Source organism: Colobus angolensis, unplaced genomic scaffold, assembly GCF_000951035.1.
Source record: "Colobus angolensis palliatus isolate OR3802 unplaced genomic scaffold, Cang.pa_1.0 Scaffold24, whole genome shotgun sequence".
Lineage (NCBI taxonomy): Eukaryota > Metazoa > Chordata > Mammalia > Primates > Cercopithecidae > Colobus > Colobus angolensis.
The window spans coordinates 5,189,933-5,214,813 of record NW_012115599.1 but is presented as its reverse complement, the minus strand read 5'-3'; the positions used below and the strand labels follow the sequence as shown (position 1 = coordinate 5,214,813).

General features: G+C 41.4%; 1 protein-coding gene across 2 annotated transcripts in view; it reads left to right on the top strand.

Annotated features, from left to right (window-relative positions):
- The window catches only part of ARHGAP25 (Rho GTPase activating protein 25), a 91,848-nt gene that overhangs the window by 23,238 nt on the left and 43,729 nt on the right, over positions 1-24,881 (top strand). For both annotated transcript variants that reach the window (XM_011945268.1, XM_011945266.1), the window contains exons 2-3: positions 16,408-16,607; positions 23,415-23,502. In XM_011945268.1, the coding sequence (XP_011800658.1) occupies positions 16,408-16,607; positions 23,415-23,502 (288 nt within the window). The remainder of the gene's footprint in view (positions 1-16,407; positions 16,608-23,414; positions 23,503-24,881) is intronic.

Below are 24,881 nucleotides of genomic sequence, written 5' to 3'. Positions count from 1 at the left end.
CGTGAATATTTTCTAGGATAGACCATATATTAGGACACAGTTTAAGTCTCAATAGATTTTAAAAGGTAGGTATCATACAGAGTATCTTCTGCACCCACAATGGGATAAAGTTAGAAATTAATAAGAGAAGGAGAACTAGAAAATTCTCAAAATTGTGGAAGTTAAACAATACACTATTAAACAAACAATAGATCAAGGAAGAAATCACAAGGATGGTTAGAAAATACTTAGAGGTGAATAAAAAAAACACTGCATGTCAAAACTATAGAAAACAGAGAAAGCAGGAGTAAGAGGGAAATTGATAGATTTAAATACTTACATTAAAAAGAAGAAAGATCCCAAATCAACACTGAACTTCATAATTTAAGAAACTAGAAAAAGAAAGGAAAAACTAAACCCAAAGCTAGCAGAAGGAAGGAAATAATACAGATCAGAACATAGATAAATGAAATATAGAATATAAAAATAATAGAGAAAGTTAAAACCAAAACTTGGCTCTTCAAAAAGGTCAACAAAATTTACAAAGCTTTAGGTAGATAGATAATGAAAAAAAAAAAGAAGATTCAAATTACTAAATTCAGAAATGAAAATGAGGGTATTACCACCTATTCTACAGAAATAAAAAGAATTATAAAAGTACTATAAGCAATTGTACACCAACAAGTTTGATAACCTAGATTCAATAGAAAAATTCTTAGACACACAAAACCTATCAAGCCTAAAGTAAAAGAATAGTTTTAGTTTAGAAAAGAATAAAATCTGAATATACCTCTAACCATGGCAATTCAGTCAATAATAAAAGATCTCCTAATGAAGTAAAGACCTGATGTCTTCACTAGTGTGTTCTACCAAACATCTAAAGAAGAACTAATACCAGTCTCTTTGAAACTTCTCAAAAGAATTGAAAAACACAGGAAACTTCCTAACTCATTCTACATTACCTTGATATTAAAGCCAGACAACAACATTTCTAAAGAAGAACTCATACCAGTCTCTTTGAAACTTTTCAAAATAATTGAAAAACAAGGGAAACTTCCTAACTCATTCTACATTACCTTGATATTAAAGTCAGACAACATTACAAGAAAACTGCAGACCAATATCCCTTATAACATTGATGCAAAAATCCTCAACAAAATGCTGCAACAGAAAACTGACTGCAACTGCACGTTTAAAGATTATACATCCAGACCAAATGGGATTTATTCTTGGAATGCAAGGGCAATCCAACACAGAAAAATCAATCAATTTCATTAACACATCTCATTAACAGAATGAAGGGGAAAAATATATGATCATCTCAAATGATAGTCATGTGTTTGACAAGATTCAACATTCTTTCATGATAAAAACAGTCAATAAACCAAGAATAGAAGGAATCTACCTCAATATAATAAAAGTCATACTTAAATAACCCACAGTGAACATCATACTCAACGTTGAAAGACTCAAAGCTTTTACTCTGAGATCGGGAACAGGGCAAGGATGCCCACTTTTGCAACTTCTATGCAATGTAATACTTGAAGCCCTAGACAGAGCAACCAGGTAAGGGAGAGAAATAAAAAGCATCCACATTAGAAATGAAAAAGTACACTTACCTCTGTTTAGAGATAATATAATCTTATATGTAGAAAATCCTAAGGATTCGACCAAAAAACTGTTAGAACTAATAAACCCAGCAAAGTAGCAGGATACAAAGTCAAAGCTCAAAAATCAGTTGCACTTCCATACACTAACAGTGATCAATCTGAAAAGAAAATTAAGAGAACAGTTTCATTTACAATACCATCAAAAAGAATAAATTAATTACGAATTAACTTAACCAGGAGGTGAAATACTTGCACTACAAAACCGCAAAAACTACAAAATATTTCTGAAAGAAATTAAAGAAGAATAGAATAATGGGAAGACATCCCAGGCTCCCTAGGTTGGAAGACTTAATACTATCCAAACCAACCTACAGATTTAATGCAATTCCTATCAAAACCCCAATGACTTTTTTTTGTAGAAACAGAAAAACTCATCCTAAAGTTCATATGGAATCTCAAGGGATCCTGAATAGCAAAAAAAATTTTGGAAAAGAACATTGCTGGATAATTCACATTTCCTGATTTCAAAAATTATATGATTACTTACAAAACTTAGAGTAAACCAAAACAGTGTAGTAATGGCATAAAGACAGACACAGATTAATGGAATAGAATAGAGTGTCTAGAAATAAACCCTCACATATATGTGTATGGTCAAATGATTTTCAAGAATGGTACCAAGATAATTTAATGGGGAAAATATTATCTTTTCAAAAATGGTGCTAGGAAAACTGGATATCCACATGCAAAATAATAAAGTTAGGCCTTTAACTCACACCATATACAAAAGTTAACTCAAAGTGGACCCATGAACTAAATTTAAGACCCAAAACTGTAAAACTCTTAGAAGAAGACGTAGGGCAAAAACTGCACAACATTGAATTTGGCAATGATTTCTTGGCTTCAACACCAAAAGCACAGGTAACAGAAGAAAAAATAGTCAAATTAGACTTCCGAAAATTTTAAAAATTATGTATCAAAATATACTACAGAGTAAAAAATCAACAGAATAGGAGAAAATATTTGCAAATCATATATCTAACAAAGGATTAATATCCAGAATATATAAGGAGCTCCCAAACTCTACAAAAAAAAAAAAAACCTCACAAAAAACTCAGTTCAAAAATGGACAAAGGACTCGAATAGACGTTTCTCCAAAGAAGATATGCAAATGGACAATAAATAAAATAATGCTATCAATATTAGTAATCATTAGGGAAATGCAACCCAAACTACAGTGAGATAGCAACTCATACCCATTATGATGGCTGCTATTAAAAAACTGAAAGATAACAAATGTTGGTAAGGATGTGGAGATATTGAAACCCTTTTGCACTGTTGGTGGAAATGTTAAATGTTACAGCTACTATGGAAAACAGTATAGCAGTTCCTCAAAAAATTGAAAATAGAATTACTACCTGATCCCACAATTCCACATCTAAATATATACTCAAAGAATTGAAAACAGAGTCTTGAAGAGATATTTGTACATCACGTTCATAGCAGTATCATCTGTAATAACTAAAACATGGAGGCAACCTAGGTGTCCATTGACAAATGAATTGACAAACAAAATGTGGAATATACATTCAATAGAATATTATTCAGCCTTAAAAAGGAAGGACATTCTGCAATATGCTATAACATGGATGAATCTTGAGGACATTATGCTAAGTGAAATAAGCCGCTTCAAAAAAGACAAATACTGTATAATTCCACTTATATGAGGTGCTTACAGTAGACAAATTCTTAGAGACAGAAAATAGAATGGTGGTTACCAGGGGATAGGTGAAGAAGGAAAAGGGAGTTAACTCTTTAATGGGTACAGAATTTCAGTTTTTCAAGATGAAAAGAGTTCTGAAAATGGATGGTGATGGTTGCGCAATAATGTGAATCTACTTAATACTACTGAACTGTACACTCAAAAATAGTTAAGATAGTAAATTTTATGTGTGTTTTACTGCAATAACAATAATTGGGAAAAAATAAATCAAATCACACAAGTTATACTTGGAGGAAAGTAGGCCAAGTCAAATATTACAACTCATTTTTCACCTTCAAAAGATCTCGTATGCTATTAGATGTGCTAAGCCAGAGGGATTTGGAATTGGGACTGCATCCTTGGGTCCTGGTGTTAGCCTGTTGAGTCACCCCCCTCATGGTTCTCCTTCTCTTACCTCCTGTTTGTGCATCTCTGGTCCCTGCTTCTCTAACCTCTGCACAAAAGCTTAGTTGATCCTTCAGTGACTATTGGCTAAAAACAAACAGAAAAAGCAAAAAGAAACAAAAGTGGTATTCTTCTAGTTCTTCCATAAGAACTGTGAAGGAGTGGCCAACCAAAAAGAAATGTCAAGCAGAGGCTAGTGTGTGGGCCAAGAAAGCCCAGGTCAGACAGAAACACTACAGTTGCTCACAGATACATACAAAATAAGTCCTGACATTTTTGTGAGGACCTTGGGTGATAAAAGGGAAACCCCCTAAAGCATTTTTCAGGCAGCTGATAATGTTTGACAGCTTTGAAGAGGAAACAGAACTGCCAGATGTCAGTGGCTGAATCATGGGGAAAATACTGCATTCTGCAAAGCCTTACTCAAGTACCATGAAGTGTAGCCCAAAGTTGATAGAAATGCTGGTAAATAATACAATTTTATGAAAAAGTAAAATCTCGATAGTTTTTCACAAGTCACCAGCTGTAACGAAGACAATGATGTTGGTTTTTTGCATTTGTTCATCTTTCATGAATTTTAGAGTGCTCTCTTTACCAAACTCTAAAAAATCTTTAACAAAATTGCAAAGTGTCACAGCAGTGAAAATTTTCATAAACTTCACAGCTCTTAATTATATGACACAGTAGAAGCATCAGAAATTTTCTGCTGTGTCATTTTCTGTTTCTTTGAAGATTCTCCTCTGTACTTCATCATTTTTCCATATACAGTTAAAACACCAAGCAAATATTTGGCCTGAATCCTAAAAATGTTTAATTCTTCCAATTTTCTATAGTTGAATTTTCAGCAATATAGAGCATTCCTTCAATTCTCCTCTCCCCTTTTTTTGGTTTGAAATACTCTTTAACACCTAAGAATGTGATCTTTTGTTCTTTATAGCTAACATTTAATATAAACTAATGTTGAATTTATCAAAAGCAAGTTCATAATCTTTATAAACATACAAGTTTTTAAATTATTGATGGGCTGAACCATTTACTAGTTTTTTAAATATTGAGGAATTCTTGCATTCCTGGAATATTCTAGACATTTGAGTGGCAAAACAGGCAAAAATCTCTAACTGGCATGTTTCTGGCATGTTTCACTGCATAAAAGGTGTAGAAAATTATTCTCATTTTTTCTATGCAGAGACTGTTCTACTTGTCACTATTTCCATGGTGGTTTTTTTGTGTGTATGGCAGTTATATATATTATTTAGTTTCTAATCTTTCTTTTAAAAACTTTATTGAGGTATAATTTATATGTCATAAAATTCCTTCATTGTAAGTGTACAATTCAATGATTTTTAGTAAATTTATAAAGTTGTGTGATGATTATCACAATCCAGTTTTAGGACATTTTTATTACCCCAAAATGTTCTCTCCAGCTGTTTTGCAAACAATCCCTGCTCTCACCTTCAGTCCTGGCAACCACTGACTCTACAGAATTGCCCTTTCTGGATATTTCTTATGCATGGACTCATATAATTTGTTGTCTTTTGCATTTGGGTTCTTTCACTTAGCTGAATGTTTTTGAGGTTCATTGTGTGGCATGAATCAGTCCTTTGCTCCTTGGTGTTGCTGAGTAGTATTGCATTATTTGGCTTTCCCACATTTTGTTTATCCAGTTACCTGTTGATGGCTTCTGGATTGTTTTCAGTTTTGACCATCATCTGTAATACTGCTAGAAACATTCACATACAAAAACTGTTATGGACATGTGCCTTCACATCCCCTGAATAGATTCCCAGCAGTGGAATTGCTGGGTGCTATGGCAAGCTTATGTGTAACTTTTTAAGATGCATCCAGTTAAGGGGTTAAAACGGGAGGGTAGCTCCCCTCTCTGTTGAAGAAAAAGTTCATTTTCTTCTTGTTTTTCTTTTTGTGTAGCTCCAGGTTAGTTGGAAAGGCACCCTCTGTTCTCACTGATATTGTGACCTGGTTGAGGAGCTAACAGGACAGAGCTGTTACTTTTTGTCTGGCCTGACTTTGGGCACCCAGGGTAAACTGGAAATAACATGCCCCAGCCAGGCTTCTGTGCACACTTGGAAGTAGCTCTCAGGTCTCCTTCTGTTCCCTGCTTCCATGCTGCTGCTGTTCCTCTCCAGGCGTTGTTAGTGCGGGTTTTCCCTCTGGGGCAGACTGTTCCATATGCATTGAGTTGTGGGACCAATGGCTGTCTTCAGTTTAGCCTTGCCTATCCTACATCTTGCAGAAATCCCTCTTCCCCCCAAATGACATGCAATCATAGCATCCTTCTCTACTTTTACTTTCATTTTAGATTTCCCCTTATTATTACTGAACTAGTCCCTTTGTCATTTTAATGGAAATTTGGAAATGGAAGCTCTTGCCATGAGGTCACCTAGAATTCTAAGTGGTCATTCCTTCCTAAGTTCCCTTGCAGACCACCCTCGGGCTCCCTCCAGTTTCTACTGCCCTTTCTCCCTCTCTGCCAGTAAGTGTTGGGGTAAAAGCTGACTTTACAGGAGATACTATCCATACTGGCAGCCTCAGTAAGTCTCGGTTCTTCCCATTCATCAGCTGATAAAGTGACAGTGCAGGGGGATGGAGGTGGATCTGTCTGGGAAGGAATGTGTATGTGAGTGGTGTAACATCTGTGCAGTGTCATTCTGCTGTGCTCTGAGGAGTAACAGGTCTGAAATGCAGACCTTGGAAAATGGACAAGTTGAAGTTTAGAACAATAGTTGACATGTAAAAAAAACCCAACAAGCCTATTGAATTTATTTTTAAGCCTAATAGAATCTTGAAAAAAGCCATTTATTATATCAACATTCCAAACATCAACAGAGAAAATATAATGAACCCCCATGGAGAGCCACTGCTGAAATGCAACACAAGATTTTGTCACATTGTTTTATCTATTCCTTTCTTTTTCTTTTATTCCCTTTTATGCTAAGATATTTTAAAACAAATCCCAGACACATTTTCCCCATGCTTAAGTATGCATCCTTAAAAAATATGGAAATTTTATTTTCTAACTACATTGTCCTGATCACACCTAACAAAACTAATCAATAATTCATTGGTATCATCTATCCTCTATCCATGATCAAATTGTCTCAGTTTTTAATGGAATCTTTTTATCAGGTTGTAGAATAGGAGAAACACATTATGGCTTGTTTCCTGGGCCCACCCCACTGCTAGTATTGTTCATTGATCACCTTAACTCTCAGTAGAGTTAAAGTTTAAAATCACAGCTCCCTAAGAGCTGTAGAGGCCCCAGAAACTGACTGGAGTGACGCCTGTTAGGCTGTAAGGGCTTGTGGCCTCCTCAAGGGCCAGTGCTTGATGGTAGTTGCCAGTACTTGAGCATTGTCCTGGAAGGGTCCTTCCTGTGCATTACTCAGGCCATATAATTCATCCATGCTTATGCAATACAAATATTTCAAGCATCCTAACGCACTTATTTATTTATGAATGCTAGTGACCAGTGAACCAAAACCTCTCACCTAAAATAAATGACTAGCTTTGACAATGGAGGGATCCGTACTTTGATTGCTATTCCTAATTTAACACACCAGCAGGGTGCTGGGCAGAGCTTACTGCACTAATTATCCTGCAGTCTTACCTGATGAGAATTGTTCTTCCTTTACACTCATGCCTGGGAAAGCAGGTAGCTTGCATATGCAGTTAAGCAGCTACAGTGTCACCCCAGAGAAATCTGCCCTCTGATTGCCAAATCTCCACTTTGCCTTGTGCTGAGGAAGAGGCAGCTCTGGGGCAGTGTTCAGTAGGAAACATTCATGATTCCGCAAGCTTCTTGTTATTACACGTGGCTTCCTGTTATGCAGAGATAGGCAGAGAGGGCCGGGTAAGGTGTTGCAACTGATGGAGACACGCAGACCCACAAGAGGCAACTGCACTCTAAATTCCTAAGAAACACGAAAGCCACAAAACATGAACACTGGAGGGGTGGCCCTGGAGAGGCATTCTAGGTCAAACAAATTTGCTGGAGTGCAGAAAAACCTTGCAACATTTGTTCCTGGCTCAGGTTTCCAGAGCTGCTGATGAGAAAGAAGAAACAGAAAGCCAGTACTCCTCTCTCTCTCCCTTTCTCTCACTCTCTGTCATTCTCTCTCCTCTCTCTCTCTCTCTCTCTTTCTTTCTCTCTTTCTCGTTCTCACTCTCTGTCATTCTCTCTCCCTCTCCCTTTCTCTCTCTCTTTCTCCCTCTCTCTCTCTCGTTCTCACTCTCTGTCATTCTCTCTCCCTCTCTCTTTCTCTCTCTCTCACACACAGAGAGATAATGTCCCTCTCTCTGTCTCATACTGCTACCAAGACAGCATTTTTTACCTCTTCCTGCAGAAGACATAGCTATTGGTGCCAAGCCCCTTTCCAAAGCAGAATTTTTTCCTCTAGGTTGACATAGTCACTTGTCAAACAATAAAGGGCATTTCTAGAATCCATAGAACATGAGAAAATTAAATCTGCCCAATTCCAGAGTATTGAGGCAGGCATTTAGGGAATGACTTTTAGATATTTCTATGAATTAGGTTATACAAATTTGTCTCAAGGGTGAGTGCCCTGGGAATACCCGGGTGATTTAATTTCAGGGTACAGGGAAGGCTCCTTTGCTGTTATCAGTCTCACATTAAGATGCCTTTTGAAGGGGCAATGCTTTTCATACTAAAGTTAACAATGAAACTCAAAAGAATGATGGGCGCTTTTCGATGGGGGACCGTTGGCTTTGAAGACAGAAAAGGGATACAGAAAATGAGCCTGAAGTTTCTGAAGTCAAATGTCCTAATTTCCTTCTGGGTGGAAACTGAGGGCCATCATCCCGCAGTCTGACAACAGGATAGGTGGGGAGTCTGCATGTATGTGTGTGTGAATGTGGTAGGGGCGTTGCATATGTGTATGTGTGCAGGGTGTGGGCAGGAATGTATGAATCTGTTTATCATTTTCAAATGGTAGTGATGCCAGGTCTGCTGTTTCAGAGAGCTCCCCAGCAGGCTCCCTCCGCAGCTGTGGTGTGGGCCTGACTGCCGGCCCACAGTAGCTTAGCTCAGTCTCTCTCCCTCCCATGCTTCGGCCACACTGGGCCTTGCTCAGAATCCCTAGGTCTCTTCACATGAGCTTGGGTAGCAGCTGGTAGGATTACCTAAAATGTCCATTTTCCTGTTGGAGTGTCAGCACAGCCTCAGTGGTGGGCTTGAGGTTTCAGTACCATTTATCTGTCACTGTTTGTTCAAGGCCTGCTGAGCCTTGCAGAGCATACACTGGCGGAAATAGCACAAAATTGTTTGCACAATCTAGAGGCAACATGGGTGGGGCTGAGGCAGCTGCTTCACATGATAGGTTAGGAACAGTGGCTTTGTTCCCAGCTCAGTGAAGGGTGGCATGGTCTCTCCTGTCCACTTCACTTTGGGTTCTTTAACCCTGTGAATTACTAGACATGGATTCCATCTCCAATGTGGATGCCTCTCTTTACCACAAGAATACATGCTCCTTTCTGGGCTGTGGCTTAGGTATGGATCTCGGGCTTTGAAATCAGATTTCTAGTTGTTAACTGGAGCGGGTCTTTTCACCTCTGTGACCTTTGGTTCCTTGTCTGAAAAATGAGGGTGAAAATATGGTGCTTACCCTAAAGAGCATGAGCATTAAATGACACAGCTGTATAAAGTGCTTGCACTGTGACTGGCTCATGGTAAGTACTCAATACATAAGTAACTATTGATATTCATTATTGTTAGATCAGGGATTATATCTTCCATCAGCCACTCTGCTCAAGTAGGTACAGTGAACATATCCAGAAATCCCGCCAATAGGTAAATTGGCCAATATTTCTTGCAAATACAAAATGCCTGCATGGTGGCTCACATTTCGTTTTAAAACATTTATTTTATTAACTCAGCAAATATTTATCAAGATGCTTCAATTGCCAGATGCTTTTCTAGGAGGTGTGGAGTTTTACTAAAAATCCCGAGAAAAACAGCACCCTTTTCTGTCTTGCATCTCAGTTTATCCCCATAGCCTCAAGTTAGAAATGCTTCCCTCTGTGCTGGTTTCCTCTATGCCATCTTTACTTTGGTTTCTGAATATCTATGCAAATAACTTTTCTGGTCTGAGATTTTCATGTCACTCAAATCTCCTGGCTTTCACTTGCACCTCTTTTCTCCCCCTAATCTCTTTCTTAATTCATAAGCGTTACTTATCAAGACCAAAACTCTTGGGAAGCTTGAAGCTCTCAGTCCCCGCTCACACTTTATCATGTCCAGATCTGGACTCACCCGACTGTTCAAACTGACCTTGTTCTCTGATTTCCTTCCTTGCTTCCATGAATGGATCTCCCAGATCCGTCAGGGCCGTGTCTGATTGATCTCATATCCTCAGGACCCGAAATGGTTCTGGTCCATGTGAAGTCCTCAATCTTGAATGAATGAATGGGGAAAGCTGCCTTACCTGAGCCACTCAAACCCTAAACCTCACAAATATCTTTGTCTCCTGCTCCTCCTTGTTCAGCGGGTGGCTGAATCCTCTCGGTATTAACCTCTCATATTGTTTCCTCTTCCATCGTAATCCAGGCTTCTGAGTTTGCACCTGGGATATTGTGCAATGTCCAGCTAATCTCCCTCTATTCAGTCTCTCTCCCTCTTTTCATCCCTCTCTTCCTTAATATTTTATTTCTTTTCTCTCATTTAGAATAAAATTGAGTCCATACTATAATAATAATGTTAATAATAATAGCTTTCATTTAATGTCCATGTTTTAAGAAGCAGGCACTGGCTGGGACCTGTCCACTTATCCTTACTAATCCCTATGGATTTATCACCTCACAAGATACATGTTATTATCACAGTTTAACAGAGGAGGAAACTGGCCCTCAGAGATAGAATATGGCTTACCCAAGGCTGTATATGTAGAAGCCTGTGCACTTCTGCTACTTTCTCCTTCCTTCTCTCTGTTAGGCACTGTGTTAGGCGCAGGATACAAGGATGAGCAAGGCCAAACATCAAGGCAGTACCCCTGTCTTCTTAGAGTGCAAGTGGAGAGGGAAGACAGGGAAAGAAAAAAGTACCAAGCAAGGTGATGAAGGCTACGATGCACATGTGTCCCCAGTGACAAGGGTCCAGAGCCAGGGAGCAACTAAGTCTGGCAGGGCCGGGAAGGCTTCTCACAGCAAGTGGGGCCTGAAGGGATGCTTGAAGGACAAGTAAGAGTTTTCCAAGAGGTCAAATTGGATGTAGGTGGGGGCGGGTGGGGAGGACATTCCAGCAGAGAGAATAGCATGCTGTCCTGGATAAAGTGCAGGATGGGTATGAAGAAAGAGCAGGAAACGCAGCAGAAAAAGTCACGAAGGACTCCAACTCCATGGTAGTTTAGCCTTCATCTTTTAGGAGGGAGGTGTTGGGGGTCATCAGAGGCTTTTAAGCAGGAAAGTAACATGATTAGAATTTTGTTTTAGAAGGCTCACGTCATAAGCAATGCTGTCTGTGCTGAATATAAGGAACAGGCAGCCTTCTGTGTTGATTGGTTGGCTGGGAGAATGTTACTCAAGTATATCAGAGAGACCAGCGGAGGTAAAGCAGGTTTGGGCGTGTGTGTCAGTGTTAGCAAGAGGAATAGTAGAGGTGAGAAGGGGAAAGGTAGTAAGTTTGATGAGGTGGTAAGCATGATGAGTTTGACATTCTCACGGAGGTGGGTTAGGAAGCTGGATGGATGGGTCTACAGATCAGAAGAGAGGGCTGGGGGAAGCCATGCAAATTCTACTCCCTTTTCAAATCCATTTAAACATGGTTCCCAAACTAATGCATGGCTCATATCAACATACTGAGAAAATACCTGAAATTGTTTCCCCAGCTCTGAAAGAACTATTCACACCTCGCCCACACATTTACAGCCATCCAAAGTAGAATCTAGACTGAGTCAGAATTGAGAGCAGATTATTTTGAGGGTTCAGTGGCAGAAGATGAAGAAAGGAAGTGATAACGTTTCTCAGCTGACTTCTCTGTTCATACTTCCTTCTTTAATTTTCCCTTGCCCCACCTTGGGGCAAAAAGCAGCTAACTTCTACAGCAGAAACAACATCCCTAGGCATATGGCACGTCTTCTATTTCTCTTCTTTCCTTTCCAGTACTGTCTCTCACCTGCAGACTAAAATTCAACACGAACAGTCCAGTCATATAACTATATTTTATCATGGGCGTCCCTCGCTCAGGATTATCAAATACCTCCCTATCACCTCTCTAATCAAGGTTGAATGCCTCACTCTGTCACCTAAAGCACTTCTTCTCTGGGCCCTCCAGCTTGATTTCTCTATTTGATAAAATGCTGCCTCACCTTTATGGCCCATTTCCACCCCACGCTTTCTAATGATAGCACTCAGGTTCTGGCAAGTGCTGACCGGCAGAACTGTCTGTGATAATGGAAATATTCTCTATCTGTGTGTCCAGTACTGTAGCCAAAAAACACACAGGCTTACCAAGTACTTAAAACATGGTTAGTATGACAGAGAAACTCAATTTTAACTTAATGTAACCTATTTAATTCACTTAAATGGACACAGCCACTCATGATTAGTGGCTACTGTACTAGACAGTGCAGTGGTAGGGGCTTTCTTGTCCTCTCTCTACTAGAGTAAGGTGATGTTTCTAACCTCATTGAGGCCCTCATTTCTCACTCGCCCTGGGCTGTTCAGTAAACACTGAGCAACTGCCTTCCCACCTTCCCCCCTGCCGCCCTGGTCTGCCTGCAGCCCCCTCTCCAACCCTCAAGCCTGCTTCAGACCTCCTTCCTGAAGGGCTGGGAACGTGCACTCGGGGTACAATGACTGGCTCACAAGTGAAGCTTATCATGGTTATTATTTTCATTATGAGAAGCAGCTCCATTAATAGTAACAGATCTCTTTGTTTACTTTATCCGGAACAAGTCACACCCACAAAGAAGAGAGACTGTTCAAAGAACCTAACAAGGAAAGCTAATCAAAACCAAGACAAACTCAAGGCCCCCAGACTTTCTTCTCAGCTATTTTAATCATCTCATGCTAGGCCTGGCTGGTGAGCAACACTGTGGGCTAAGGAGGGAGACGGCTCTGCACATGGGATGGAAAGTGCCCCTGCTTAATCCCTAGCTCATCTGAGTCCCCAGCTGTCTCCCTACCCCCAGGGTTTGGGCCTAATTCTAGCAGTGCAGAAGTTTATACTGAGCTATCCCTACTCTCTAACTTGTAACAGGTGGCCCATTGCCCATAGTTATATCAAGTATGGTGGGATGTTAACAGGCACTAAAGAAACACTGGTTGGATGTAGAGTGAGTAGTATCATTTATGGATATAAAACATGACCAGGCAGGGCCTTGATCAGATGTAGGCAGACAAGGCGGTTGCCTTTCTGTCACAAGGGCATCAAAGGTTTTCTTGGCCAGGTCTGGGAACATAAGATCCTCGCACTTATTCCTGCCTTTGCCAGGTCATTCTTACAATGCACACGTGCTCCTAGGAGGGTTTTTTGTTTGTTTGTTTTCGTTATAGCTGTTTTTGCCACAACAAAGCATGAAACATTTCACAAAACTATGAACAAAATATCAGCAACTAATTTATTCTATGCTGAGTGAATTCTCTCCAATCTGTAGTATCTTTTTTTTCTTCTCCTAACCCCTCCCCACTTCTTCAATGCTGTTGGAGACTTCCAGTTTCACCTAACCCCCACTGTGGTCCTAACGATGTCTGTGGGCCTCTGGGGGTGGCCCAAGGGGCCTGAGTCCTTCTAGCCACCATGTGGCACCTCCCTGTTTTCCCCCACTCCTGAGTTAGCTCCATTTGATAGCATCACCCCAGAAGCCAAGTAAAGGTTCCTCATATGCCACTGCTAGAAGGGCGTCCTCCCTCTCATATCTAATGTTGCTTCAGTTGGATGGTCACAAAAGCCACACTGGGATGGACTTCACTGAGGCTACTGAGGTGGGGGAGAATGCCTCTGCATCTGCTGAAATAAATCACTCTTTGATTTTGTCCAAAAGTTTTGTGTGTAAACTACCTTTTTCATTTTTGCCTACTGTCTGCCCTCTTTCTAGGACAGATAAGAGTTCTTGCAAGGTACAGTCTCTGACTTACAGAGATACAGAGCTGTATACAGTCCATCAAATTTCCTCCTCTCCATTGTATTCTGCCAAAATCTTTCTGTAGTTCCTTTGGGATCATTTCCACAGCCTTAGAGCAAGTGATTAATTACAGATAGAAGGCCTTGAAGATAGCAAGTAACTGAGGATCAAGATCTCAGATAAAGTTCTTAACTGGGCTGCTAAGACACCCTGATATAAAGCAAATCCTTTGTAAGCAAGCTACCAAATTGTCATCAAAATATCAAATTACCTTTTCTACATCTGAGTATAAGCACTCTTGTGATGATGTCTGTCCAATGGGAAGCTGAATCAAATACGTCTTGCAACCTGGGATACAACCTAGTATGACCTCACCAGGTCGTTGGTGGGAGGTAAGAAGTGACTGCCAGATGGAACCAGGTATAAGGGTATATTATGGGAACTCAGACCCCTTGTGAGGGTCAAGGGAGCCCAGTTACAGTGAAGTCCTCTTCAGACAGCAATATTGGACAGAAGGGTGAAATGTGGAAATAGGGTGATAACTCTAGATACAATTGGAGTTAGCTACAGAAAGACTGTAATACCATATAAAACTCTGGTGTTTGAAAGTATGCCATGACTATAAAGACTGAGAATCACAGGCATAGAAGGAGATAGAAATAATGGAATCAGAAAGAATGAAATTCCATCCTTTGCAGCAACGTGGATGGAGCTGGAGGCTATTTATCCCAACTAACTCAGAAACAGAAAATCAAATATCCCATGTTCTTATTTATAAGTGGGAGCTAAACAATAGGCATACATGGACATAAAGTTGGGAATAATAGGCACTGAGGACTCCAAAAATGAGGAAGGCAGGAGGGAGGTGAGGATTGAAAAATTACCTGTTGGTTACAATATTTGGGCGATGGGTGCACTAGAAACCCAATCCCCACCATTATGCAATGGACTCATGTAACAAACCAGCATATGTACTCCCTGAATATATTTTTGAAAATCAATGAGGAGGTGTTGGCAATTTAATGCATTAAAGATAGGAAAGAAGAAAGAGAGGAAGCTTGATGATGGAATGACATTTTCAAGTGAAGAGGGAAGTTGAAGAAGCTCTCAGTGATGACCCCCATCCTTTTAGTAGGAAGTAAAGTCATCTGTTGATAAAAATAGTAAGAGTAGCATATACTTACCTTTGACCAGGGACTGTGCTAAGTGGTTTGCATATGTTTGTTTAATCTCTACAACAATTCCACAAACTAGGAAGTATTATTATCCTAATTTATCAAGTGAGGAAGCCGAGGCTCAGAGATGCATAATTTATCCACTATCAAAAAGTCAGGAAAGGTAGAACTAGTCTCCAATCAGATGAAATGAAATGGGGTGAGAGTAGAGTTGATGGCTTAGTTTAGCTGTGTCGTGAGTGGTCCAGGGACGGATAAAACCTGAAAAAGGGGTTTGGAAGATGGAGCCTTCCTCCAGCAACACTTGGCAGAAGGAGAGGGGTGCAGACACTGGGTATTAGCAAGTGTGGAGGGCAGCACAGTCCAAGGAGACAAGGGCATCGTTGAACTGGCTGGGAAAGAAGGAAGGTGGGGCTCAGAAGGAAGTGTTGAATGAGGACCAGGATGATTGATGGAGAGCTGCCTAGGAAAGGAAAGGAGAGAGTGGCCCTGGGTGGAAGTTACCATGGAGACAAGATGTGGAGGTACAGGCTGCACTTAATCAAATGACAGGCAGACTTCCTGTGTGAAAATAAAAGCCAATTATACCGTGCAGCAGGTTCAAGGGGCTCTGGCTTCAAATCCTGCTTCTGAGTTCTATTGGCAGTGACAACCTAACTGTAAAGGTAATGGGAAGGCAGCAGCAGCGAGCTCCTTGTACAGCATAAAGGGCTGGGATACTCTCCATGGACAGGGGACAGAATGGCACTGGGCAGGATAATTCAGAAGGTGCCAGTTCCCTGCAGGCTGGCCCTGTGGCCAGGGGCTGGGGTTTGAGTGGGGTCCGCTGGAGGAGGCCTGCATTCGACAGCGAGGTCGGAGCTAGCACAGCTTGTGGCGTGTGGCCCCTCCTCTAGCCGGCCGCTGTGGAAGAGTGCCCAGGCAGCTTCCGGCGGCCTCTGCAGCTGCGTGGGACTCACCCCGAGCCTTCAGAGTGAGGCATTATTTTCTCCTCTCTCTTGTCAGATACTGACTCCCACGCAGGAAAAAGGAAGCACCTTTTGTCAGATGCTGTGGCCACTTCCTCTTCAGAAGGCTCCAGCCAACCTTTCGCTTTGCAGAATGACGGGGCCCGCCGCGGTGCCGGACTGCCTGTGCACCAGGCCACTGGCCGCCGCCTGGGTTTTGTTCTTGGCCTGGCCCTGACCGGGAGCTGGCCCCTCGGCTGCTTCTCTGGCTCAGGGGGGACTTTCTCTGGCTCAAATCCGGACCCCTGAACTGGACCTGGCTGTCGTGCCCCCCTCGCTTCTCAGCCCCTTTGGGGTTCCGCCCTCCTCTCCGCCCACTCTTTGCTGACTGCCCCATGTCCCTCAGTCAGTCGGCCTGTCTGTTCCTCTCTATAGCTCGGTCAAGGAGTGTGATGACTGGCGAGCAGATGGCGGCCTTCCATCCATCGTCCACCCCCAACCCGCTGGAGAGGCCCATCAAGATGGGCTGGCTGAAGAAGCAGAGGTCCATCGTGAAGAACTGGCAGCAGAGGTACTTTGTGCTGAGGGCGCAGCAGCTCTACTACTACAAGGATGAAGAGGACACGAAGCCCCAGGTACCAGCCAGGCTGTTTGTCCCGTTCATAAGGCACGGAGAAGGCGGGCCTGGAGTCCCCTGGGATTGCATTTAAACTCACAGGGGCCTTCTCAATAGGACCAGACACACCCATTGGAAAGGAAATTGCTTTTTCCTTTACACCATTTTCTAGATACATAAACTGAGTTGCAAAGATGACAGAGTGGTCCTCTAGGAAGCCCCAGGATGGGCATTGTGGAGTTTCCTACACATGGCTCTAAGTCAAGACCGGCAACAGGGCGGTGATGGTGGTGACACTCAGCCAAGGGTTCAGAGAGAGTGGATTTGGGTTCAGGAAAACTGATTGTGGGACTCATTGATTTGTTTGTTCAGTAAGTATTTACTGAGCATTTATTATATGCCAGACACAGTTCTAGGTACTTGAAATAAACTATGAGCAAAACAGATAAAAATCTCTACCATATGCAACTTAGAATATGGAGGAAAAGACATATAAGCATAACAAATAAGAAAAGTATGTAATTTGTTAGGAAAAATATTGGTTCTATGAGAAAAAAATAAGATGAGCTAGCAGGTATCAATAGTTAAGGGAAGATGTAATTTTTAAAAGGATGGTCAAATGACCTCATGAAGCGGGTGACACTGGGATCAAAACTAAAGAGGAGAGGGAATATGCTGGGTAGATCTCTGGGGGGAAAGAGTGTTTCAGGCAGAGAGAGAACAGCTGGTGCTAAGGCCCCAAAGGGAGCGTGTCTGGCCTGGATGGGGAATTGCAAGGAGGGCACTGTGGTGGGAGCAGAACTAGCAGGTAGGAATCAAAGGGGATGAGGTCTGAGAAGCAAGAGGGCAGTCAGGGGTCAAGGGCACAGACTGCTGGGGCGCTGCAAGCCACGGTAAGGACCTGAGCATTCACACTGAGGGGCCACAGGGAGGCATTGCAGGGCTCTGAGCAAAGAGTGACAGTTTTTGGTTTAAATTGTAAAAAGACAGCTCTAGCTACTGTGCTCAAAAATAGAGAAGGGGGAAGACTCAAGTAATCTAGGTAAGGGGTTATGATGTTTAGGGGCTCAGTGGGAGTTGTGGGCTGGAGGAAAATGGTCAGCTTCTGGATATACTTTGAAAGTAGAGCAAACAGGATTTCCTGATGCAGTGGATAAGGCTGTGAGAATGGGCTTTAATCCTAAATCTTGGGCCTAGGTCTCTCGGCCAACCTCATTGGTTTTTTGGCCATTGTGGTGTGTGAGAATAAAAGAGGATGCTCTGAACAATTACCCCAGGACCCCAGGTGCAAACTGGATGTCTCAGGGCATCCAGCACAGTTGGTCACCCACCTAGAACTCATGTCTGTGGAGATGGAAGTATGGGCTTGGCCAGAAGGAGCTTATTCGGGAAGACCAACTCTAGAACATTCTGGAGTCAGAACAAAATCCCGAGAAAGGTGAGGACAAGAAATGTGTAGATATTGGGGGTGGATGGGACCAAAGTGAAAAGGTCATTTTGGAAGAGGACAGTTTTCTTTAAGGGCAGGCTTGAGAATCCATTACACATCAGCAGGACTCGGTTAACCAGTTCCTCCACTTAAGGGCTCTGAATTCTGAGTGTCTGTCACTGCAGAGGCCAGAGGAGGATCACAGGGATCCCACCACAGACTGGGCTCTTGCCTAGTGTTCTGTCCATGGTAACCAGCCTTCCTTCTCTTTATAAACACCCCAGACCTTATTAAAGCCAAGCAATTCCAGGCTAAGATGGCAGTTGAAGTCTTGAGACGATGGAGGAAGTCTTCCTATCTGCAGAGTGTAAGGGAGACGGCAATAAGGTGTAGCCACCCCAAATCAATGAAAGGGGCAGCTGAGTGTGTTTCCATGAAGTGTAGAGGGAGAGACACACTTTATATCAAAGGATGTGTTGTTTTCCTGGCTCCACCACTGTTTGGCCCTGTAATTATTTAATTTTTCTGAACCCCTCTTTATTCTTTTATAAAATCAGACAATACTACCTGGCCTGCATTTGTCACAGGATCAAATGATATAAAGCAGGTGTGAAAAACTGTTTTGTAAAAACATAAACTCATGTCAAAGGGCAAAATAAATATCTGAAGGTTCTTGCTTCTCCTCTTCTGGGAGGAAGAAACTCAAAGCCTTCTCAGGACTAAATTAGCCTGAGATAATTAGGTAACACTTCTAGGATGACAAGGATAATTTATTTTGAGGAGATCTATTGATGTAATACATCAGATCAATAGGTCAAGTAAGCAAAACCACACAACCCTTCAATAGATGGCTGAAAAATGCGTTGATAAAATCCAACACTCATTTCAGATATGAAAAATAGAAAAATAAAACCTTTAGGAATAAAATAATAATTTCTTAGAAAGAATAGTGTATTTTACTGCGTGTTGATATATATAGTTTGATTACAAAAGCTTTAAAAATTATTCACAATCCCATCAGTAAGAAATAGCCACCTACATCCCCTCTACTTTCAACCTTCCCTATGCGTATGTATTTAGGAACTCACCTATTGTAAATGCAAAATTAGTATAGTAAATATTATTTAATGAAAAAATTAAAAATACTTCATAAATATTGGCCCCAACACTAAATATGACTCTATGATATTCTTAGTTATATCAAAACAATCTATTACATGAATGTTCTATAATTTATTTAATCAATTTTCCACTGTTAGGAATTTGGGCTGATGTCTATACTATTATCACAAGCAATAATTAAGTAGATTCCCCACAGCATTGTTTATATTAGTGATATGACAACAATGCCCAGTGGTAGAGGCTAACTTATGTTAGGCTACATTTACATGTCTATACAATAAAATACAATTCAGACATTGATGCTGCTAATTAATACTTTTTGATATAGAAAGATGTCCATAATATTGTCTTTGAAAAACACTTTACAACAGAAGGTGATGTGTATACTAATCCCATTCTTGGAAAAAATATCATGAATCTGTATTTATAGAAAAAGGTCTAGAAAGACATACACAGAAGTATTAACCGTGGTTATCTCTGAATACTGGGGTTACACATACAATTTTAAATGTTTCTTTAAAAATGTTTTTATAATTTAAGTGTAATAGTTGTAAATTTAAAAAGAATGCACACAAACATCCTATCCCCCAAGATACCAAAAAACAGAAACATCACAATAATCTTGGAACCATCAGACATAAGGGCCGTCACTTACACTGATGATGTGTGGGTCGGTTGGTACAACCTTTCAAAAAAGTTATTTGGCCAGATTTACTAAACACAAAAAATTGTCATACCCTTAGACACAGTGATTCTGGGTCTATGAAGTTCCAAAAGAAATAATAAGAATATTAAATGCTATTTATAATGAGAAACATTGGACCTAGCGTCCGACAAAGGAGAATGTAAATAAATTATGGAACTGTGTATGATAGACTTTCCTGTATGTGCTTTTGAGGAATCCTGTGGCCCTATGGAAGGCAGTCTGTGCATTTTTTCTTTGAGTTCTCAGAAAGATCCTGTCCGGTTTTAACAGTATAAGGCTGTGTAAGTCCATCAACCAGCTTTATATAAACCATTCTAGAAAGTTCTTTGTCAGGGAAATTGTTTCGAACAGAATCTCAGCTTATTGCCCTCAAGTTTCTGTTACAATGATGGTCTCAGACAATCCTAGTAGTAGGGTAGACCCGTGGTCCCATTGTCTCATCTGCCTGTTTTCCGAGGCATCGCCACAAGCGGTTGTCTATCAGCGGCGTGCCGGTAAATAGTTAACAATGGGCCCACTGATGGGAGAGTTGATTGAAGTGCAACATTTGCTAATTTCTGTGCAGCAGATGCTCCCATCATGACTGATGCAAGCTACCAACGTTATATCACTGAACTCAGAGTTGAGAAGAGACATACTATAGAACCACATTGTGTAGGATTTCCACCACGCAGATAGAATAGATGGAAGTAACCACAATGGCAGAAATGATAGCAAAATATAGTAAAGAATCAGAAAGTTGTAAAATTTAAGTATCTTCACCTTTTTAGTAGAAGATATTTCATTGTAAGCTTATAGAATTTAAATTTTAGTAATAGCTATATTTAACTGGCTTAAAATGTAACAGTTAAGTTCTCATGGGCCAATATAAACATTTTGAAAAATGCTTTAACAAGGAGTTGGGCTAAAATGTAGTTCTACCTGAATTTATAATAGATTTAAATGTTATAGCTAGAGAATTCTAGATATTCTGGCACCTCACTGCCATAGCTGTCTCCATTGCTTTACTGCTGAAGGACTTGTGGTCTCCTGCATAAACCTTTCCATCCTTCCATCTTTATACAGAGTCCACCCCAGTCAACTTGCTAAGTACATGAAAGTGGCTCTGGGCAACTTGGACCTTTCCCTTCCTCGAACAGTTCTTCCTTCCCCATCAGTGTCCCCATCCTCACCCCTACTGGTATCTCTTCCTCTTACTTGCCTTCCTCTTGCCATTTATGAAGTTCAAGGCTCTCATGCTGAGTGCAAGGAATTAGTCATTTACACCTTGGTGTGAACGTGTTTAACTCTGATTGTTACTTCTCTCAGCAAGTGGGACTTGTAAGTGAAGCCTTATTTGTAATTCTGGAATCACACTGACTGAGGCTGGAATCATAGATTTCGTATTATCTAGCTTTTGTGATCCTGGGTCAGCTAATTAACTTCGTTGAGCTTTACTTCTTCCTTTCTCTAATGGGGGACAATAACAGTCCTTCCCTCCTAGACTTCTTATGAAGATTAGATGTGCTGATATATTCAGGGCAATTAGCAGGGAGTTAGACACTTTGGGACTGCTCAATACATGGCATGTATATTTTTAGTATTTTATTGTTACCATTTCTGATGAAATGATTTTGGGTACCAAATGACAGTTTAGAGAGGTACTTAGGGGAGGCAGACACCTCTGCGATTGCCCTTTCCTTCTCTCCTTACCAGACAGTGCTCTGTCCTGTCTAAAAGCACCAAGACCTTTTATTCTGGCGCCATAACTCATTCAAAGTAGCTCAGCAGCACAACCTCAGGGTCATTTTTTCTGAAGGCATTGATGTGATTTATTAAAGACGGTGAGGACCATGTAGGTGGAGGTTATTTTTAAATAATAAAATTAGAGGAATGTAGAGGAATTGCAGAATTCCATTTTCTAGACCGATTTGCTTTTTCTTCTCCTCCTTCCCCTTCCCCCTTCTCCCCTTCCTTGTCTTTCATCCTCATTCTCCTCCCATTTGTTCTTTCTTCTCTTCCTTCTCCTGCCCTTTCTGTTCCTTTCCCTCCTCCTTGTCTTCCTTTTTGTCTTGTTCTCTCTCAGTCTTAGGCATTTTTATTTCTAGATCCTCAAGAAACATTTATTCTCTTAGGCTCCTGAGTGGATCTGACTTCTGAGATTTCCTTAAGACTCTTTTGCCTTTATAGTGTTCTCTGCCACCAATTGTCTCCATCCATACTTTGTTTTGAAATAAAGACATGTGTGTTTACTCAACTCAGAACCAACCCTGCTACCTTCAACAGCCAGTGAGGTATAAATCTTGAATAACTAGATCCAGTGCACATTAACTATGTCACTTTGTGCAGTCATTTAGACGTTCAAAGTGTCAGTTTCCTCATCTGCAAAGTGGCAGTGATAAATCTTGCTGTGCTCTGGATATGGAGCTGTTGTGGGGGTCTAATGAATTATCTCAAGTGGGCCAGGCGCGGTGGCTTACGCCTGTAATCCTAGAACTTTGGGAGGCTGAGGTGGGCAGATCACGAGGTCAGGAGATCGAGACCATCCTGGCTAACACTGTGAAACCCCGTCTCCACTAAAAAAAATACAAAAAATTAGCCAGACATGGTGGCAGGCGCCTGTAGTGCCAGATACTCGAAAGACTGAGACAGGAGAGTCACTTGAACCAGGAGGCAGAGGTTGCAGTGAGCTGAGATCATGCCACTGTACTCCAGCCTGGGCAACAGAGCAAGACTCCATCTCAAAAAAAAAAAAAAAATTATCCCAAGTGAAATGCACTGTAAAGTGATAAAGCACCATGCACACACATGGTGGAAGTGGCTTGTTTCTCTGATAATATATCCGTGTATAAGAGGTCACAAATCCTATTAAACCCTCAGTCACCCTTCATAGATCTGAGCTTGGTGGTGGGACCATTTCCCACCACCTCAGCTTTGATGGTGAAGAGCGCTAGCTTTGAACTGACTTCTGAGATCAACTACTATTCTGGCACTTAATAGCTCTATGACTTTGCGTAGATTACAGAAGCTTTCTGATCTCTTTTCCTCACCTATAAAATGTGCATAATGATACTTTGCTTGGAGGCCTGCTGGAAGGACTAAATGAATAATACATTCGAGGTGGTTAGTGAAGATGCAGGCACCTGCTACTCAATACCCCATCCCCTCAAATGGTGACCTGAGTGGTTCAGTCCTCCCTGAACCCCTCTGGCAGCCTGGCAGGCAGTATGGTCTCCCCAGCCTCAGCATTGCCTTCACAAAGACCACGTGTCTCGTTTGACCATGCAGTTGGGTCCTTGGAAAAGTGGGAAGAGGCAAATATTGGTGATGGAACTCTCTTAGCTTATTCTTATATCAGAACCTTGTCTTTCTCTGGGCATCTGATTTGCTCTGGAATAGCTGCCCTTTAATTTGCCTGAGGCCTGAGCAGCAGAAGGGGCCCCATTAAAACTGGGAAGCTAGCTTCCCGTGTCCCTACCCTCCTACTCTCCTCCCCATCCCATCATTATCCTATCTGTTCTCCAACTCAATTTTAGTTTATAGGTGTTAAATTGCTGTTTATCCTTAAGGCCTGACTTTTCATCTTTCAGGGCTGCATGCATCTACCAGGAAGTACAATCAAGGAGATCGCCACAAACCCAGAAGAAGCTGGGAAGTTTGTCTTTGAAATCATTCCAGGTAGGCCACAACAGGTAGGACAGAGGTGCAGTGCAGAAGTAAAATTCCCATTTTAGTTCTGGATTCTAGAAGTCAAAGCTATATTTGGAGACTCATTCAACTAACTAACCAACCAGCCTATTGAGAGCCCACAGTGGTTCTGTATACAGTTAATGAAGCTATTGCAGTTTATTAACTAGTATCAAGTGCTTGAACAATGCCCATGAAATAAGTAGGTGAGCATTTTGTTCAACTCTGTAAGCATTTCATGAGTGTGTGCTAGAAGCCAGGTACTGTACAAGGCACTGAGCCACTGACATGAAAAGTGCACCTTCTCTACTCACTAAAATGATCTCAGTCTAGAAGGTTAGTAGGTCATTAAATTTAACAGTTAAAATGTAAATGACACCATGTGAAATTGCCATTTTGAAGGGTCAAAAATTACAAAAAGTCAGCAGCCTCAGATGGTTCCACCCGTTGCATCTCACCATTGCACACATGATTGGCACATTGGAGGGTGCCTCTTTCAAATCAAGAGTTTCCTTCCTCGAATGCATTTGGAACAAGGGGAGTTTGGGTCATGCTCTTGAATCTGCCATGCTGAGATGCTTCCACCCTTCTTCCTGTCTCTTGCTCTTATGGTAGCCCTAGCCCTGCCAGGGGCTCCGGGACTAGAGGTTAATCTGACTGTGTAGCCCTGCTGCTACTGTTGTACTGACCACAGCAGGGGAGGCCACGCGGCCCCTGAGTGCCTCTTTTCTTCCCCCTCTCCTTCCCACTCACACAAGGTGACTGTGTGCTTAAGAAAGTTGATGGAGAAGGCAGCATAGCATAGAGGTTAGGAGTGTCCAGTCTGGAGCCAGCCTGCCCTGACCCTGGCACTTACTATTTGTGTAAGAGGTTACTTAATTTCTCTTTGCCTCTGATTTTTTGTCTATAAAATGGGGACAATAATGATGATAGTGAGTATTAAATAAGGAAATCAATATGAAGCATTTGATACAGTGCATGTCATATCAGTGCTTGATATTTGGAAATAATCTAGAGATAATTTTAATGCAGAAAAAAAATCCTAAACTTGGCTATGACCATTTACAGAATACAAATAAAAAAATTTTTAAGTTCCTAGATGGTCCCCTCATGGGCACTGTCTTGCTTGTTTTTTTTGTTTTGTTTTGTTTTTGTTTTTGTTTTTTTGAAGTGGGGACAGAGTCTTGCTCTGTTGCCCTGGCTGGAGGGCAGTGGTGCGATCTGGGCTCACTGCAGCCTCTGCCTCCCCAGTTCAAACAATTCTCCTGCCTCAGCCTCCCAAGTAGCTGGAACTAGAGGTGCATGCCATTATGCCCAGTTAATTTTTATATTTTTAGTAGAGACAGGGTTTCACATGTTGGCCAGGCTGC